The 19,946-nt window shown below is 46.2% G+C and overlaps 1 protein-coding gene across 2 annotated transcripts in view; it reads left to right on the top strand.

Annotated features, from left to right (window-relative positions):
• The window catches only part of TNKS (tankyrase), a 332,035-nt gene that overhangs the window by 287,583 nt on the left and 24,506 nt on the right, over positions 1-19,946 (top strand). For both annotated transcript variants that reach the window (XM_039540122.1, XM_039540123.1), the window contains exons 19-22: positions 659-896; positions 1,534-1,616; positions 9,965-10,085; positions 12,209-12,306. In XM_039540122.1, the coding sequence (XP_039396056.1) occupies positions 659-896; positions 1,534-1,616; positions 9,965-10,085; positions 12,209-12,306 (540 nt within the window). The remainder of the gene's footprint in view (positions 1-658; positions 897-1,533; positions 1,617-9,964; positions 10,086-12,208; positions 12,307-19,946) is intronic.

The raw sequence follows: 19,946 nt of genomic DNA, 5'->3' as shown, positions 1-19,946 counted from the left end.
TGGTGCTCAGGGGTGTGAATAAACCACCCTGCCGAGCGACATAGGTTACACCGACAACTGCCAGCGTGGGCAGCACTGCGTTGGCGTGATGCACTCTGCAGCCGACAGCTACCGCTGCTCTCGGGGGCTGGCGTAGTTATGCTGTCTGGAGAGCTCTCTCCTGTTGGTTAGAGCGGCTGCATTAGAGAGCTTACAGCAGCACCACTGCAAGCTCTCTAATGTTTAGACAAGCCCTAAAATAGTGTAGCTCAACCAGCAGTTACAGGATTGAAGACGGAATTACATGGTGGAATTGTCTGATCTGCTATGCAGGTCTGATGAAATTATTATAATGGTCTTTTCCGGCCTTAAAATCTATAAAATCATCCTGCCATGAGGAAAAAAATAATTAACTCTCTAATAGATAATAGAAAATAGACCAGGTCTTAAAAAGTTCTTGTAAGTGCGTGCAATTTTTGCATTTTTCTTAGTTTTCCTTCAAAATGAATTACCTATTACAGGATTAAATCAATGTTATGAGATTGTTGGGAGTTTTATTTTGATGAGGGCCGGGGATAAGGTTATCCACTGAATGTATTTTTTTCCTTCCTTCATAAATGAATAGATGGTGGTTTTAATGACAACAAGGCCCTATGTGAATGTGCTTTCTGTCTTTCAGGCTGATGATATCAGAGCTTTGCTGATAGATGCAATGCCTCCAGAAGCCTTGCCTACCTGTTTTAAACCTCAGGCAACTGTAGTTAGTGCCTCTCTAATCTCACCAGCATCTACTCCCTCCTGTCTCTCTGCTGCCAGCAGCATAGATAACCTTACAGGGCCTCTGGCAGAACTAGCAGTGGGAGGAGCATCAAATGCTGGGGATGGAGCAGCAGGAACAGAAAGGAAAGAAGGAGAAGGTAATTTTTCCGCTGGGTAAGGCTCCTTTGCTTTCTAGACAATAAGAAGGTGCTTAGCATTGCATTCTGCCTTACTTGATTCTGAAGATGTTGAATATAAAAATACTCTCATCTCAAAGGAAATGTGAATTGCTCTATTTCTCCTGTTTTCTGCCTCTGCTCTTCGGGTGGCTGTTCCTCTTAGTTATCTTTTCATTCGTGATTAGCTCAGAATCCAAAGGCAAGGGTCACTAACTAAATGCACGGATTTCCGCTGTTGCTTCTGGACAAAAATTCTAATGGGTATAATTTTGATTTGGGGAAACATGATGGCTGAGATGAGGGGGTTGTTAAAGTTTTTTAATCCTTTGATTAATATTTGAAATACATGCTGTCCATCAGCAAATGAAAGATTGTATAGCAAAAATGCACTCATCTTCATCTGTATTTCTGTGTAACTTGCCGTCCAGTTTTACTGAAATCAGATTTTTCTGTTTTAAGTGGTGGTTTTTCATGTGTGTTTAACATTCAGTTTTTACTGAGCTTTTGTGCAGTCTGAGGTAGGTTATTTGGCTGAGGACCATAGAGAGCTGAGGACAAGCCGACATTATGCTGGATGTTGGATATCTTCTACATTGATCTGTTTCTTTTGTTATAGTCACTGGTCTTGACATGAATATCAGCCAGTTCCTGAAAAGTCTTGGGCTTGAACACCTGCGGGATATCTTTGAAACAGAACAGGTAATGAGTGAGCCTCATGTATGGTGCACTTGTATGTTCATTTATAGTGAATGCAATAAATACTCAAGCAAATTTTGATTGCATCTCTTGTTTCCTAACTTTCTAAAAATGACTTTTTAACATCTGTGAAAAACAAAAATAACAAAGGAAACTACAAACGAGTCCTCTAGTGCAGTGGTCTCCAAAGTGGGGTGCGCAAGAGGATCCTTGGGAGTGCGCGGCAAGAGAAGCGCCTTTTTTTTGTTTCGCTTCATCTTCAGTTCGGGCGGGAGTCCGAGCAGCTTTTTTTTTTTCTTCAACAGTTCGAGTGGGAGTCCGAGCGGCAGGGAGGTGCACACTCAAAAAATTTTTACTGATAGGGGTGCGCGATCAAAAAAGTTGGAGACCACTGCTTTAGTACCTTAAAGTGAGGTTCTACTCAGAAAAAGATTGAATCATAGAATGACAGGGTTGGAATAAATGGCATCATAGTTATTTGAGTCTGGTATCAAGTTTGCTCAGTTTACAAGTAAAATAATATTTTTTTTCCTAAGTGCCAGCTCTGAAAATTCGTCCCGGGATCTGAGTCACGATTGCTCCTTTGATCTTGAGCATCATTACCAATAAAGGTTTTGCAGGACAAATTAGACTCATAGTCTTTAAGGTCAGAAGGGACCATTATGATCATCTAGTCTGACCTCCTGCACAATGCAGGCCACAGAATCTCACCCATCCACTCCTGGAACAAACCCCTAACCTATGTCTGAGTTATTGAAGTCCTCAAATTGTGGTTTAAAGACCTCAAGGTGCAGAGAATCCTCCAGCAAGTGACCTATGCCCCACGCTGCAGAGGAAGGTGAAAAACCTCCGGGGCCTCTGCCAATCTGCCCTGGAGGAAAATTCCTTCCTGACCCCAAATATGGCGATCAGCTAAACCCTGAGCATGTGGGCAAGACTCATCAGCCAGCACCCAGGAAAGAATTCTCTGTAGTAACTCAGATCCCACCCCATCACAGGCCATTGGGCATATTTACCTGCTAATAATCAAAGATCAATTAATTGCCAGAATTAGGCTATCCCATCATAGCATCCCCTCCATAAACTTATCAAGCTTAGTCTTGAAGCCAGATATGTCTTTTGCCCTCACTCCTCCTCTTGGAAGGCTGTTCCAGAACTTCACTCCTCTAATGGTTAGAAACCTTCATCTAATTACAAGTCTAAACTTCTTAGTGTCCAGTTTATATCCATTTGTTCTTGTGTCCACATTGGTACTAAGCTTAAATAATTCCTCTCCCTCCCTGATATTTATCCCTCTGATATATTTATAAAGAGCAATCATATCTCCCCTCAGCCTTCTTTTGGTTAGGTTAAACAAGCCGAGCTCTTTGAGTCTCCTTTCATAAGATACGTTTTCCATTCCTCGGATCATCCTAGTAGCCCTTCTCTGTACCTGTTCCAGTTTGAATTCATCCTTCTTAAACATGGGAGACCAGAACAGCACACAGTATTCCAGATGAGGTCTCACCAGTGCCTTGTATAACGGTACTAACACCTCCTTATCTTTACTGGAAATACCTCGCCTGATGCATCCCAAGACCGCATTAGCTTTTTTAAGGGCCATATCACATTGGCGGCTCATAGTCATCCTGTGATCAACCAATACTCCGAGGTCCTTCTCCTTCTGTGTTACTTCCAACTGATGTGTCCCCAATTTATAACCAAAATTCTTGTTATTAATCCCTAAATGCATGACCTTGCACTTTTCATCCTATTACTATTACTCCAGTTTACAAGGTCATCCAGATCTTCCTGTATGATATCCTGGTCCTTCTCTGTGTTAGCAATACCTCCCAACTTCATGTCATCTGCAAACTTTATTAGCACATTCCCACTTTTTGTGCCAAGGTCAGTAATAAAAATATTAAATAACATTGGTCCCAAAGCCGATCCCTGAGGAACTCCACTAGTAACCTCCTTCCAGCCTGAGAGTTCACCTTTTAGTATGACCTGTTGTAGTCTCCCCTTTAACCAGTTCCTTATCCACCTTTCAATTTTCATATTGATCCCCATCTTTTCCAATTTAACAAATAATTCCCCATGTGGAACCGTATCAGATGCCTTACTGAAATCAAGGTAAATTAGATCCACTGCGTTTCCTTTTTCTAAAAAGTCTGTTACCTTCTCAAAAAAGGAAATTAGGTTGGTTTGGCATGATCTACCTTTTGTAAAACCATGTTGTATTTTGTCCCAATTACCATTGACCTCTTTGTCCTTAACTACTTTCTCCTTCAAAAATTTTTCCAAGACCCCTTGCATACTACGGATGTCAAACTACCAGGCCTATAGTTACTCAGATCACTTTTTTTTCCCTTTCTTAAAAATAGGAACTATGTTAGCAATTCTCCAGTCATATGGTACAACCCCTGAGTTTACTGATTCATTAAAAATTCTTGCTAATGGGCTTGCAATGTCATGTGCCAGTTCCTTTAATATTCTTGGATGAAGATGATCTGGGCCCCCTGATTTAGTCCCATTAAGTTCGAATTTGGCTTCTGCCTCGGATGTGGTAATATCTACCTCCATATCCTCATTCCCATTTGTCATCCTACCATTATCCCTAAGCTCCTCATTAGCCTCATTAAAGGCTGAGGCAAAGTATTTGTTTAAATATTGGGCCATGCCTAGATTATCCTTAACCTCCACTCCATCCTCAGTGTTTAGTGGTCCCACTTCTTCTTTCTTTGTTTTCTTCCTATTTATATGGCTACAGAACCTTTTACTATTGGTTTTAATTCCCTTTGCAAGGTCCAACTCTACATGGCTTTTGGCCTTTCTCACTTTATCCCTACATGTTCTGACCTCAATAAGGTAGCTTTCCTTGCTACTCCCGCCCATCTTCCACTCCTTGTAGGCTTTCTGCTTTTTCTTAATCACCTCTCTGAGATGCTTGCTCATCCAGCTTCGTCTACAACTCCTGCCTATGATTTTTTTCCCCTTTCTTGGGATGCAGGCTTCTGATAGTTTCTGCAACTTGGACTTGAAGTAATTCCAGGCCTCCTCCACCTTTAGACCTTGAGCTACACGTGTCCTTTCCCATTCATAAACCCATTAAAGGGTTGTTTTTTTTACAAGGAAGAGGAAGAAAAATTGTTCTCCTTAACCTCTGAGGATAGGACAAGAAGCAATGGGCTTAAATTGCAGCAACCTAATGTTTAGGTTGAACATTAGGAAAAACTTCCTGTCAGGGTGGTTAAGCAGTGGAATAAATTGCCTAAAGAAGTTGTGGAATCTCCATCATTGGAGATTTTTAAAATCAGGTTAGACTTGTCAGGGATGGTATGGATCAGTGGTTCTCAACCTTCCCAGACTACTGTACCCCTTTCAGGAGGCAGATTTGTCTTGCGTATGCCAAGTTTCACCTCACTTAAAAACTACTTGCTTACAAAATCAGACATAAAAATACAAAAGTATCACAACATACTGTTACTGGCAAATTGCTTACTTTCTCATTGTTACCATATAATTATAAAATGAATCGCCACCCCCAGGTTGAGAAACACTGATATAGTATATAGAGCAGTATAAACAAGTCATTGTCTGTATGAAATTGTAGTTTGTACTGACTTCGCTAGTACTTTTAATGTAGGCAGTTGTAAAACTAGGCAAATATATTGATGAGTTGATGGACCCCATGGAAGACCTGTGTACCCCCATGGGTACACACATCCCCGGTGGAGAACCGCTGGTCTAGATAATATTCACTCTTGGCATGAGTGCAGGGGACAGGACTATGACCTCTCGAGGTCCCTTCCAGTCCTACAATTCTATGATGCCTGTGGAAGCCTGTTGAATTGAACAGAGTTATTAAAGTGAAAGTGATTAGAACTTAGTAAACAATGCCGTTGATGGACTAGGCGGAAGAGAAACTACTTTACCCAGGCCTTGTCTACACTAGAGAATTTCAGAAAATAGTTTCCTACTGCAAACAAGACTATAATCTTAGCTGTTTTGGGTGCCTAGGGCTAAAGAGTAAATAGTAGGAAAAAAGTATGTTACTAAACTCAGCAGTAGCACTGGATGTGCAAAATGTATTGTAAGAAGTTACCATGTTTATGGTCAGTTTTTGGAAGAGAATAGCATTTGAATGTACTTGTTCATTCTTTTTCTGAACAGCTTCTTGGACAAACATATAATGTGAGGCAAGGGGAATAAGACATATTAAGCTGTAGCAGTAAGTCAGGGAACAAACACTTTTTAAACATAATGTGTTGGTTATGAAAAATCTCCAGACTATTGTATGAAGTGTTAAGAGTTGTCCTTTGCTTCCCCGTTCCTGTAGATATGACCGTTTTTCTTTAATCTTCATTTACATTATGTATACCTCGTCTCCCCTTCAGCATGAATTGTAATATTTCTTGGCTACCCTTATTCTTCTTACCTAGGAGAAGTGTGCTTTTCCTATATTTAATAGAAGTTTGTGTTCATCAGAGAAATTGAAATATTGGCTTTCTAGAACCAGGAAAAACCTTTCTATCCAAATATTTCTGCTGTCCTTGGTTATCTTAATCTAATTTTGGATTGTTTCTTTTAGTCATGTCCCTCTAGAAACAAATCTCTAAGTGCTGCTTAAACTCATTTTTCCTGTTTAAAAAACCTTCCTCTTGCACTGAAGAGTTCTACTTTAGAGCCTTATCTTCTAGGTAAGGCTGTCGATTAATTGCAGTTAACTCACTTGATTTGATTAACTCAAAAAAATTAATCTCAATTTTAAAAATGAATCGCGATTAATTGCAGTTTTAATCACACTGTTAAACAATAGAATACCAATTGAAATGTATTAAATATTTTTGGATATTTTTCTACATTTTCAAATATGTTGATTTTGATTCAACACATAATGCGAAGTGTACAGTGCTCACTTTATATTATTTTTGTTTCAAATATTTTCACTGTAAAAAAGATAAATAAAATAGTATTTTTCAGTTTACCTCATTCAAGTACTGTAGTGCAATTTCTGTCCTGAAAGTGCAACTTACAAATGTAGAGGGATTTTTTGTTACATAACTGCACTCAAAAACAAAAAAAAATTGAAACTTTAGAGCCTACAAGTGCACTTAGTCCTACTTCTTGTTCAGCCAATTGCTAAGACAAACAAGTTTGTTTACATTTACGGGAGATAATGCTGCCCGCTTCTTATTTACAGTGTCACCTGAAAGTGAGAATAAACGTTCACATGGCACTTTTGTAGCAATGTATCATGGCATTGCAAGATCATGGCAATGTGTCATGGCATTGCAAGATATTTATGTGCCAGATATGCTAAAGATTCGTATGCCCCTTCATGCTGCGGCCACCATTCCAGAGAACGTTTCCATGCTGATGCTGCTCGTTTAAAAAAAAAAAAAAAAAGGTTAATTAAATTTCTGACTGAACTCCTTGTGGGAGAAATGTGTGTCTCCTGCTCTGTTTTGCCTGCATTCTGCCATATATTTCATGTTATAGCAGTCTCGGATACCGACCCAGCATATGTTGCTCGTTTTAAGAACACTTTCACTGCAGATTTGACAAAATGCAAAGAAGGTATCAATATGAGATTTCTAAAGATAGCTACAGCACTCCATCCAAGGTTTAAGAATCTGAAGTGCCTTCCAAAATCTGAGAGGGGACGAGGCGTGGAGCATGCTTTCGGAAGTCTTAGAAGAGCAACTACAGAACCCAAACCACCTATAAAGAAAATCAACCTTCTCTTGGTGGCATCTGACTCAAATAATGGAAATGAATGTGCATCAGTCTGCACTGCCTTTGATTGTTATCAAGCAGAACCCATCACCATCATGTCCTCTGGAATGGGGGTTGAAGCACGAATGTTTAGGACTGAGTGGACTTGTAGGCTCTAAAGTTTTACAGTGTTTTATTTTTGAATGCAGTTATTTTTTTGTACATAGTTGTACATTTTTAAATTCAGCTTTCATGATAGAGATTGCACTACAGTAATTGTAATGAGGGAATTGAAAAATACTATTTCTTTTTTTACAGTGCAAATATTTGTAATAAAAAAATAAATACAAGGTGAGCACTGTGCACTTTGTATTCTGTGTTGTAATTGAGATCAATATATTTGAAAATGTAGAAAACATCCAAAAATATTGAAATAAATGGTATTCTATTATTTAGCAGCATGATTAATTGCAGTTAATTTTTTTTCACTGTTTGACAGTCCTACTTATAGGTTATCTCTACAATTTTCCTCCATTAGTGAGGGTTTTAAAAATGCAAATCAGCTTTACTCGTCTCTTTCATCAGTTTGAAAACTTGTTAATTCATCTCATGCTGTTGTCCTTCCAAAGACAATGAGTACATCTTCATCGTCATTCCATATTATTTTGATGCTTGATGTCTGGAACTGTCTCTGTTTCTCATACACTACAATCTCTGCAAGGAAACAGCCCTCCTGTGATACAGGTACCAGGGAGGGACAGTTTTTCATTTTGGATTTCCCCTGACATTAATCTTAGTCCTCTAGCAGTAAAGTAGTATCTTTTGCAGTCTTTTGTAGTGCTGCTCTGTACTTGATGAATTTTTTCAATGACTCTTTCATAGTAACCTTCATATCTTTTGCCTGATCAATATGTTGGATGTCCTGTTTATCGCATATCCCTTGGTTGAGTCCCTCTCTCCTGGATTAAGCATATTATCTTTGTTTACAGTGGACTTTGTTTGCTACTTACAAAGCCGGTCATCCTAACTCTCTAGCTCCTTTTGAATCTAGTTGCATGGTTTCCCATTGATTACTAAGCCTCCAGTTCTACTGTAATGTATACATTTGGGAGCAGATGTATTTGAATGCCTCTCCTAAATGAAATCTTTCTGTATCTCTGAGGTCCAAAAGATAACCTGTGCATAGAATTTCTATACAATATGAAAAGTTTGTGTCTGGACCGCCCTTTATGTCCTGCTCTTAAATGAATTTTCTGTTTCACATCTTATTTGACATCCTGTTTTATTACTTCCTGCTTTAGCCCGTAATCTCTATGACCTTGAAATGCAGCCTTGTCAAATGCTTTGAGGAGTCTTAATATATTACAGCCAGTGAATAGTCCTGATCTGTCATCATGACAGTCATTATTTCTAAGAACCTTAGGTTACTTAAGCATGATTTAACATAGCCAAATCATGTTTGGAGACACACACGCTCCACATAAACACAAAGTGAATGTTTTAGAAAATCTGTAATGGCATCTATGTAGGATGTGTTACACATTTTAATAAGGACATAACAGCAAAAGAATGGGAAATTATCAGGCTAAAATGATACAGAACTTTTATTTCCATGATGTATGTGGTGGAAATACATTTATAGGTATTTGTGCAAAAATGTAGACTCTTGCTGCAGTGTACTTTAAACTATTGCTATGTTTATAGTGCTGATGTACAGCACCACGTTGATAATCTTGACAGGAAAGCTGTTGTCTGGGATTTTTTTCTTACTATTTCTGCTATCACTTGTGCAGCTCCCCCAGTGCTAGCAATGGTGGGTGTGTTAGTGTAAATAATATACTGGTGTGTTAGCCAGAGTGCCATGTAACCCTCCCCAGAGCAGTTCTAGATAATACAATGACTAACCACCTGTGTACAGTCATTCTTGATGTGTTACCACCAGTGGAGCTCCATCAATGATACTTCAGTACAGGAAATTATTTTAAAAAATCCAATATCAGTAAGGCCTGTCACTGAAGGGGAAGAGTTACGATGCACCTAAAGGACAGAGGAACGCAAGTCCCACTGATTTTCAGTGGGGCATATGCGTCTAAATCCCACAGGCACACTTGAAATCTCCTATCAGTTTTAAATTAAGCCTTTTATTATTCCTTTAGCAATATCAGATCCAGACTAAATTATTTTCCTAGTAATATTTGACTATTGTTTCAGTGCATTCATTAAATGGTTAGAAATTATTCCCAGCTTGGTGTGGAGTCTTACCATGAAGGGAGATGGATGAGAAATTAAATAGCTTACTTTTGAACTGTTATGCTAACTTAGCTCTCCCTGTTAGTTTTTGGAAGAGGGAGGTATGTTCTGTGTTATTTACACACATTTTGCAGCAGCCAGCATAGAGCAGCTCTCTGCTGTCTCATGATGGGGAGAGAGCCTGTGATATTTACCTGGGCCAGCCTCAGACAGGAAGGTGGCAGTCTATTAGATTGTAGGACTGTCATCATAAAATTAAAATACATAATCTGAGGGATTCTACTCCTAGCATGAATGCCGTGTAAGCACAGTATAATTTCTGTAACAATGGGACTTTCATTTTTTCCTTAGGAGGTAATGAAGACTTGGCTACTAATTTTTGTTATCGTTTCTCTTTTCAGATAACTCTTGATGTATTGGCAGACATGGGGCATGAAGAGTTAAAAGAAATTGGCATTAACGCATATGGACATCGTCACAAACTAATAAAAGGTGTAGAGAGACTTCTTGGAGGTCAGCAAGGTAAATATATCAAAACAGCCAGCCATACCTGTTATCTTTGAGTTATGTACACCTGGATCTGTCTGAAATAATTTTCAGCAGGCTTTCAGCAACTGCCTTGTAAAAGCAATGCTCTTAGACCATCCCCCGTCTTAGACCATGACTTTAAAGAGTCTAGGCCCTGGTCTACACTAAGGTCGGGGGTTGAACTAGGGTACGCGAATTCAGCTACGTGAATAACGTAGCTGAATTCGAACTACCCTAGTTCGACTCACTTACCCGTCCAGATGCCGCGGAAGCGAACTCCGCGGCTCCAAGGTCGACTCCGGCAACTCCTGCCGCGGTGAAGTACCGGAGTTCGAACTAGCGCTTCCGGGGTTCGAACTATCGCGTCTAGATCAGACGCGATAGTTCGAACTCCGAGCAGTCGAACTTGCCGCGTCGACCCAGCAGGTAAGTGTAAACGTGCCCTAGGTGTGGTTAGATGCATTCCTGCTTGCAGCATTGAACCAAATTCTGGCTAGGCAGCAGAAATAAAATTGCTGGAGATGAAGGAATCTTTCAGTGCAGTGGTGCAAAGATGGGGTGAAGCCATTGTCTTGTCTCCTCTCCACCCCAGCTGGGGAATGCACACCAGTGGTGAGCTGGAGCTGGTTGTTAAATTTAGAAGCCCTTTTAGAACCGATTGTCCCGCAAGGGACAACTGTTTCGAAAAGGGTTTTAAAATTTAACAAAAGCTCCAGCAGCGCCCTGCCCTTCCCCCTGCCCCAGCTCACCTCATTCGGCCTCTGCCTCCTCCCCTGAACACTCCCCCGGCTTCTCCTCCCCCTCCCTGGCTTCCCGCAAATCAGCTGTTCGCGCGGGAAGCCTGGGAGGGCTGAGAAGGAAGCAGCGGCTTCCCGCAGGTGAGCTGGGGCAGGGGGTCGGGGGCGCGAGGAGGGCTCCAGGCGCCTCACGGCTCCGGCCTGTTTCCTGACCCCGGCCAGCGCGTGTCTGGCCCAGCCCCAGCTCCAACTGCGGCCCGCTGGGCGGCGCGGCTCCGGCCCGGGCCTGCGTCTGGCCCCGGCCCGGCCGGGCGGCGCATCTCCAGCCCAGCTCCCGGGCACAGGTCCGGCCACGTGGCTCCGGCCCAGCCTGGCGCGGCTCCGCTCCGGCTCCCGGGCCGGCCCCCATCTCCAGGCAGCGCGGTAAGGGGGCAGGGAGGGGGTGTTGGATAGAGGGCAGGGGAGTTGGGAGGGTGGATTAGTGTCGAGGCAGTCAGAGGGCAGGGAACAGGGGGATTGAAGGGGGGCAAGGGTCCCAGGAGGACAGTCAGGAAGGAGTAGGGGTTGGATGGGGCAGTGGGGGGCAGTCATTCCAGGGGCAGTCAGGGGACAGAGAGAAGGGGTAGTTGGATGGGGTAGGGGTCCCGGGGTGCCATCAGGAATGAGAGGAGGGGTTAGATGGGGTGGCAGGGGGCAGTCAGGGAACAGGAAAGGGGGGGTGGATGGGGCAGGGGTCTTGGGGGCTGTCAAGGAACGTGGGGGGTTGGATGGGGCAGGAGTCCGGGGGGGGGCACGGCCCCCTTGTGGGGTGAGGAGGAGGGAACCGGTTGTTAATATTTTGGCAGCTCATCACTGATGCATACCCCAGGAGGTACATGGAGGGGAGGAACCCCTAGGCTGCTCTTAGCACAAGGCCATCATTCTGGCAGGCTCCAGCATGAAGTGCATAAAGCAGGAGCAGCTCTGTGTGTACCTACGTAAGGGCCAGTTGCAGGCTGGTGCAGTGGTTTGTTCCAAGATTAACACACACAACTTTTAGTTACTAATAACTAATTCCTGAATGGATCACATTGTAATTGCAAACTGTTGGAATTGTCTCTATCACACAGGCTTCAGCTGCTTCACTTGAAAGCAGAAATTTCTAGTTAAGTTCATCTCCCACCTAAATTTTATTCTTTTAATATTTTATTCTATTTTAATGCCTGCTGCTTTTCAGCATTTGATCTAATTTAGGTTGTATTTCCTTTGTTTGCTTCCTGTATTGCACTTGCTTCTGCTCCGGGGTTATTTAACAAGTAATAATAGTAAGGCTGGGTAAAAATACAGCTGGTATTGTTTCCTACCATTGAGTTTTACCTCTGAAATTCTTCCCTTTTGCAGGCACCAGTCCTTATTTGACTTTTCACTGTGTGAGCCAAGGGACTATCCTCCTAGATCTTGCTCCCGATGATAAGGAATATCAGTCAGTAGAAGAGGAGGTATTATAAATACAAATATTTTTGTTTTAAAAATTGGCTTGTGTTTGCTGCTTAATGTCTGTCTTGGAAGTCAGTATAGTTCTACACTGCAAAGTGATCCTCTCAAAATAGCATTGGTGGGTTCCACATTACTGCCACCCAGTGATTACAGATCAGATGTCATCCCTGATTGCCAGGTCTTCAAACTCAGCCTAGGAACTGAGGGTCAGACTAGATTCTTTTCCTCTTACACATCCTCTGCGGGCCCAATTCAACACCCAGATACACCTGGGCTAGTCACATTTTTCCAGATTATGGCCTCGGTGATACTTCTGCAACCCTCACTGCCTTTAGTAGAGCACCTGCAGCACCAAAGCAGTTAATGGGAATAAAAAAGATCTGACCCCAAAGCACTCACGGAGCAGTAGGAAAGGGCCGTTTTATGCAATCTCTTTTGGCAAGCGGAGCAACATCAAGGTCCTGTAGTGTGGAGGGAAAGAACCAAGCCCCCACAGCTCCATGGGGACAGACCAGGCATCAGCATCACCTCACCCCCAAAGACAGCAGTCAATCCTGCAGCTCCCAAAAAATGAGCGGAGAGTAACTGTGGGTGGAGGCTGGAACAACCATGTCTCCCCAGAGTCCTGGGTCATCGTTGGGAGTAGGACAGGTCACACAACAGCCCCATGGTCCCCTTAACATGGCATTGCCTCTTGCCCCAAGAGAGACAGGTGCTGGGTGGGGCCACACACACACTCTTCTGCTGATGGGGACGGTGGTGCACAGAGAGCTGCAGCTGCTTTCGTTGTTTCAGTCCTTGTGGCACCTTAGGCACTAACAAATTTATTTGGGGATAAGCTTTCATGGGCTAGAACCCACTTCATCAGATGCATGGAGTGGAAAATACAGGAGCAGGTATAAATACATGAAAAGATGGGAGTTACTTCATCAAGTGTGAGGTCAGTCTAACGAGACAATTCAATTAACAGTAGGATACCAAGGGAGAAAAAATAACTTTTGTAGTGGTAATGAAAGTGGCCCATTTCAAACAGTTGACGAGAAGGTGTGAGTGACCGTAGCGGGAAATTTAGTATGGGGGAAATTAGGTTTAGGTTTTGTAATGACCCAGCCATATGATGGCATATATCATGTGCCAGCAATGCCCCTCTGCCATGTACATTGGCCAAAACAGGACAGTCTCTATGCAAAAGAATAAATGGACACAAATCTGACATCAGGAATTATAATATTCAAAATCCAGTAGGGAGAACACTTCATTCTTCTTCGAGAGATTGCTCCTGTGAATTCCACAGTAGGTGTGTGTGCTCGCCATGTGCACCGGTGCCGGAAGTTTTTCCCTTACCAGTACCCGTACTGGGGGAGCACCACAGCGACCCCTGGAGTAGCGCCTGAATATCATGCTGTAAGGGGAGCCACAGGTTCCCCCCACCCTCAGTTCCTTCTTGCCGCCAGTGAAGGTAGTCGGAACTTTAGTGCTCCAGGTCTGCTGCAGCTCTTCTTCTCGACCTTAGTGGTACCATTTGTGGATCGATCTCCAGTTGTTAGAGTGGGCTCGGGGCATGCCCCGTGCCCCAGGCTTCAAGTCATGCAACTCCTGTCACCGTTCCATGCCCAGGAGCGACCCTCATGCTGAGTGTCTTCGCTGCCTGGGTGAGACTTGTGTCAGCGACCACTGCAAGATCTGCAGGTCGTTCAAGCCAAGGACCAAAAGAGGAGAGAGACTTTAGACTTTGAACTCTCCTGATGGAGTCAGCGCTGACCCCCAACGCCGGTACGCAGATTGGACTCAGCGCCAGCCACCGCGTCGTCGGCACATAGTGAGGCCCCTTCGACCAGTTGGCGCCGCTCTCCCCCCAGAAAGCAAGGGAAGGGCCCAGCCTCGCAACGATCATAGAATCATAGAATATCAGGGTTGGAAGGGACCTCAGTAGGTCATCTAGTCCAACCCCCTGCTCATGCTTCCCCCAATTCCCAACTAAATCATCCCAGTCAGGGCTTTGTCAAGCCTGACCTTAAAAACCTCTAAGGAAGGAGATTCCACCACCTCCCTAGGTAACCCATTCCAGTGCTTCATCACTCTCTGAGTGAAAAAGTTTTTCCTAATATCCAACCTAAACCTCCCCCACTGCAACTTGAGACCATTACTCCTTGTTCTGTCATCTGGTACCACTGAGAACAGTCTAGAGCAGGGGTAGGCAACCTATGGCACGCATGCCAAAGGCGGCACAGGAGCTGATTTTCAGTGGCACTCACACTGCCTGGGTCCAGGCTACCAGTCTGGGGGGCTCTGCATTTTAATTTAATTTTAAGTGAAACTTCTTAAACATTTTAAAAACCTTATTTACTTGACATACAACAATAATTTAGTTATATGTTACAGACTTATGAGACCTTCTAAAAACGCTAAAATGTATTACTGGCACGCAAAACCTTAATTCGGAGTGAATAAATGAAGACTTGGCACACCACTTCTGAAAGGTTGCCAACCCCTGGTCTAGAGCCATCCTCTTTGGAACCCCCTTTCAGGTAGTTGAAAGCAGCTATCAAATCCCCCCTCATTCTTCTCTTCTGCAGACTAAACAATCCCAGTTCCCTCAGCCTCTCCTCATAAGTCATGGGCTCCAGCCCCCTAATCATTTTTGTTGCCCTCCGCTGGAATCTTTCCAATTTTTCCACATCCTTCTTGTAGTGTGGGGCCCAAAACTGGACACAGTACTCCAGATGGGCCTCACCAATGTTGAATAGAGGGCAATGATCACATCCCTCGATCTGCTGGCAATGCCCCTACTTATACAGCCTAAAATGCCGTTTACCTTCTTGGCAACAAGGGCACAGTGTTGACTCATATCCAGCTTCTCATCCACTGTAACCCCTAGGTCCTTTTCTGCAGAACTGCTGCCTAGCCACTTGGTCCTTAGTCTGTAGCAGTGCATGGGATTCTTCCATCGTAAGTGCAGGACTCTGGACGTGTTGAATCTCATCAGATTTCTTTTGGCCCAATCCTCTAATTTGTTTAGGTCTCTCTGTATCCTATCCCTACCCTCCAGCGTATCTACCACTCCTCCCAGTTTAGTGTCATCTGCAAACTTGCTGAGGGTGTAGTCCATGCCATCCTCCAGCTCATTAATGAAGATATTGAACAAAACTGGCCCCAGGACCAACCCCAGGGGCACTCTGCTTGAAACCAGCTGCCAACTAGACATGGAGCCGTTGATCACTACCCATTGAGCCCGACGATCTAGCCAGCTTTCTATCTACCTTATAGTCCATTCATCCAGCCCATACTTCTTTAACTTGCTGGCAAGAATACTGTGGGAGACTGTATCAAAAGCTTTGCTAAAGTCAAGGAATAACACATCCACTGCTTTCCCCTCATCCACAGACCCAGTTATCTCCTCATAGAAGGCAATTAGATTAGTCAGGCATGACTTGCCCTTGGTGAATCCATGCTGACTGTTCCTGATCACTTTCCTCTCCTCCAGGTGCGTCAGAATTGATTCCTGGAGGACCTGCTCCATGATTTTTCCCGGGACTGACATGAGGCTGACTAGCCTGTAGTTCCCCGGATCCTCCTCCTTCCTTTTCTTAAAGATGGTCACTACAGTAGCCTTTTTCCAGTCATCCGGGACCTCCCACGATCGCCATGAGTTTTCAAAGATAATGGCCAATGGCTCTGCAATCACATCCGCCAACTCCTTTAGCACCTTCGGATGCAGCATCCGGCCCCATGGACTTATGCTTATCCAGTTTTTCTAAATAGTCCCGAGCGACTTCTTTCTCCACAGAGGGCTGGTCACCTTCTCCCCCTACTGTGCTGCCCAGTGCAGCAGTCTGGGAGCTGACCTTGTTTGTGAAGACAGAGGCAAAAAAAGCATTGAGTTCATTAGCTTTTTCGACATCCTCTGTCACTAGGTTGCCTCCCTCATTCAGTAAGGCGCCCACACTTTCCTTGACTTTCTTCTTGTTACTAACATACCTGAAGAAACCCTTCTTGTTACTCTTAACATCTCTTGCTAGCTGCAACTCCAAGTGTGATTTGGCCTTCCTGATTTCACTCCTCCATGCCTGAGCAATATTTTGATACTCCTCCCTGGTCATTTGTCCAATCTTCCACTTCCTGTAAGCTTCTTTTGTGCGTTTAAGATCAGCAAGGATTTCACTGTTAAGCCAAGCTGGTCGCCTGCCATATTTACTATTTTTCCTACACATCAGGATGGTTTTTTCCTGCAACCTCAATAAGCATTCTTTAAAATACAGCCGTGATACGGATAAGGGGGAGGCTGGTCCCGCACTGGGCAGCCCTCGATCGGCCCGGGGCTCAATGTCTCCAACTCACGTGGAGCGGAGCAGCCCCGTACCGTCAGCCCAGGTATCCCCACCGGAATGGATGCCATCAACGCCGGAGGCAATGCATGCTGCGAAGGACGTTTGCGAGCTCAGGACGGGCAGAGACATAATGGGCACGGGCCCTAGGTCACAAGGCAAACCCCCTTTGGGTTTGACCTTTCTGAGCAGCCATAGTTCCCGCTCCGAGGATCGCTCCCCGCACCATTCGGCGCACAGCAGCCGCTCTTCTATCAGCTCCCGGCCACACTCGACGCCAGCCAGACCATCCGGGCCTCCGTCAGGATGGGAGTCGCGGGGAACTCCTACGCCTCCTGCCAGCGAGTGAGGCACTGGGAACAGTCATCTACTAGGCGTGGGTACCGGAGCTGCTCTCGACAGGACAGACGTCGGCGTTCCCATTCCAGCTCCCGCTCGTCTGGACGTCACGCCAGAGGATCCCCTCAGGGTACCTCGGCGTCAGGGCACCGGGCTTTGCATCGCTGTCACGCGTACCGAAGCAGTTTGTCGCATGAGTACCGTTCATCGACATGGAGATCTCGGTCCCAAGGGAGACGTCATCACAGACACCGCTCCTATTGCTCCCGCAGCACCGAGTGTTCATCGGCGAACTCGGCCTCGGCACCAATCCACCCATCCTCGGTACACACCATTCCGCCAGGACACATTGCCATCGCAAGCTCAGCTGAACCAATGGCAAGTGACCTGGTGGCAAGGACAGTGGGCACCGTGCCCATCGGCACCATTCCAAACGGAGGCCTGTTCGGTCACCGGAGCATCTCAGGCTCCCTCGGCCTCCTCTGTCTGCCCATGGGACAAGTCGGCGGATCACGAGTCGGTGGACCCGCGTCAGGACTCCGACCTCAATCTCAATGCCCCGGCACCGACCAAGGCACCCGACTCCGTGCAGGCCCTCTCTCTGGTACCGGACGACACCATAGCAGCGCCTCTGCCGTCGGTCTGGCAGGAGGACTTCAGGGCCGCCAGGACCTGCTAAAGCGGGTGGCATCTAACCTCCAGCTGCAGGCCGAGGAGATGGAGGGTCCGTCTGATTCCCTCTTTAACATCCTGTCGCCCTTGGCACTGGGCCACGTGGCCCTGCCTCTGCACCAAGGTATTGCCAACATCTCGAACTCCTTGTGGCAAAGTCCTGCCTCCTTGGCCCCAATCTCGAAAAAGGCTGAGAGGAAATACTTTGCGCCGGCGAAGGACCATGAATACCTTTATTCCCACCCAGCACCCAACTCATTCATAGTGGAATCGGTAAACCATAGAGAGTGCCAGGGCCAGCCCACGCCCACCCCCAGAAACAAAGATGCCAGGAGACTGGACTCCTTTAGCAAAAATTTTTATTCGTTGGCTAGTTTCCAGCTTCAGGTAGCCAACCACCAGGCCTTACTGAACAGGTACGACTTCAACCTGTGGGAGTCCCTGCCTAAATTTGAGCCCCTCCTCCCAGACCGGTACAGAACGGACTTCAAGGCTCTAGTGGAAGAGGGTTCGGCGGCGGCTAAAGTGGCCCTGCAAGCGGCGTCCGATACTGCTAACACAGCGGCCCGCTTGATGGCTTCCGCAGTCGCCATGTGCAGGGCGTCGTGGCTTCTGTTGTCCGGGCTGTTGACGGAGGCCTAATCTCTAATGCAGGACCTCCCGTACGATGGCAAGGTGCTCTTTGCAGACCAAACGGATGCCAGGCTGCATGGGAAGAAAGATTCCTGCACCACCTTGCAGACCTTGGGCCTCTACGTTCCTCCGGCTAAGGACAAGGCCAAACCGCTTCCGGCGGCTCAGCCTGCGAGGAGCAGATATGAGCCCCCGTACAAAAGACCCAGAGACCAGAGGCGTCGGTCTCAGCGGCAGTCCCGCTCTGCCCCGCAGCCTGGACCCTCTAAGGGCAAGATGACCCCGGAAGACCCGGACCAGGCCCTCCTCATGAGTCAGGAGGTGGATCAGCGGGCAGTGGAAAGGGTACCGGTCCAGTTCCAGGGCAAAGGGTTCTACTCCCGATACTTCCTGATCCTGAAAGCGAAACGGGGTCTCAGGCCCATTCTGGACCTGCGCGACCTGAACAGGTTCCTAACCCGTTCCAAGTTCCGCATGGTGTCCCTGGCCTCCATTATCCCCTCCCTGGACCCGGGGGGACTGGTATGCGGTCCTGGATCTTCAGGGCACGTATTTTCACGTCCATATTTTCGAGGGGCACAGACGCTTCCTCCTATTCATGGTAGGGATGGACCATTACCAATTTGCGATCCTCCCCTTTATCCTGTCCACAACTCCCAGAGTCTTCACGAAATGTATGTCCGTGGTGGCGGCCTACCTCAGGCGGGAGGGGGTACAAATCTTCCCTTACCTGGCCAACTGACTCCTCAAGGGGGAGTCTCGTTTCGAAGTGGAGTCCCACGCGGAGCTGCTCCTCTCGACATGCACCAATCTAGGCCTGGTCGTGAATGAGACCAAGTCAACATTAATGCCAGTTCAGCGCATAGAGTTCATTGGGGCCCTGCTGAACTTCTCCGGGGCCACAGCCTCTCTTCCCCTGGAGAGGTTCGAGACCCTAAGGGATCTCATCGCCTCGGTCACGGCCTTCCCGGTGTCCACGGCAAGGGCGTGTCTTCAGATCCTGGGACACATGGTGGCATGCACTTATGTGGTCCGCCATGCCAGATTCCGTATGAGGCCCCTCCAGGTATGGCTGGCCTCCCAGGTCTCCCAAGCTCGGGACGGTCTGGACAAGGTTCTCACGGTTCCACCCCCGATACTGGGTTCCCTACTATGGGGGGCTTGTCTGAACAATATACTGAAAGGGGTTCCCATCAGGGAGGACAACCCGTCGATAGACCTGATGTCCGATGCCTCGGACCTCGGCTGAGGAGCCCACACAGGGGACATGCAAACCCAGGGAACGTGGTCGGCCCCGGACTTGCCCTTTCACATAAACGTCAAGTAGCTCAGGGAGGTACGGTTGGCGTGTGTGGCTTTCCTCATGCACCTCCGCAGCAAGGTGGTCAGAGTCCTCACGGACAACACGGCCACCATGTACTATATCGACAGGCAAGGCAGGACTCGCTCCCTAGCCCTCTGCCGGGAAGCCCTGAACCTATGGGAGTTTTGTATATCCCACAATAGCTCCCTGAGGGTGGCTCACCTCCCGGGCGTCCGCAGTACACAAGCGGATCACCGCAGCAGGGTCTTCTCCCCCAAGTACGAGTGGTCGCTCCACTCGGAGGTCGCTCAGAGGCTCTTCCAAGAGTGGGGAGCACCCCAGATTGACCTGTTTGCAACCCGTCAGAACC

Source organism: Mauremys reevesii, linkage group 5 (assembly GCF_016161935.1).
Source record: "Mauremys reevesii isolate NIE-2019 linkage group 5, ASM1616193v1, whole genome shotgun sequence".
Lineage (NCBI taxonomy): Eukaryota > Metazoa > Chordata > Testudines > Geoemydidae > Mauremys > Mauremys reevesii.
Note: the sequence above shows the minus strand (reverse complement) of the source record. Positions and strands in the feature narration are given on the sequence as shown.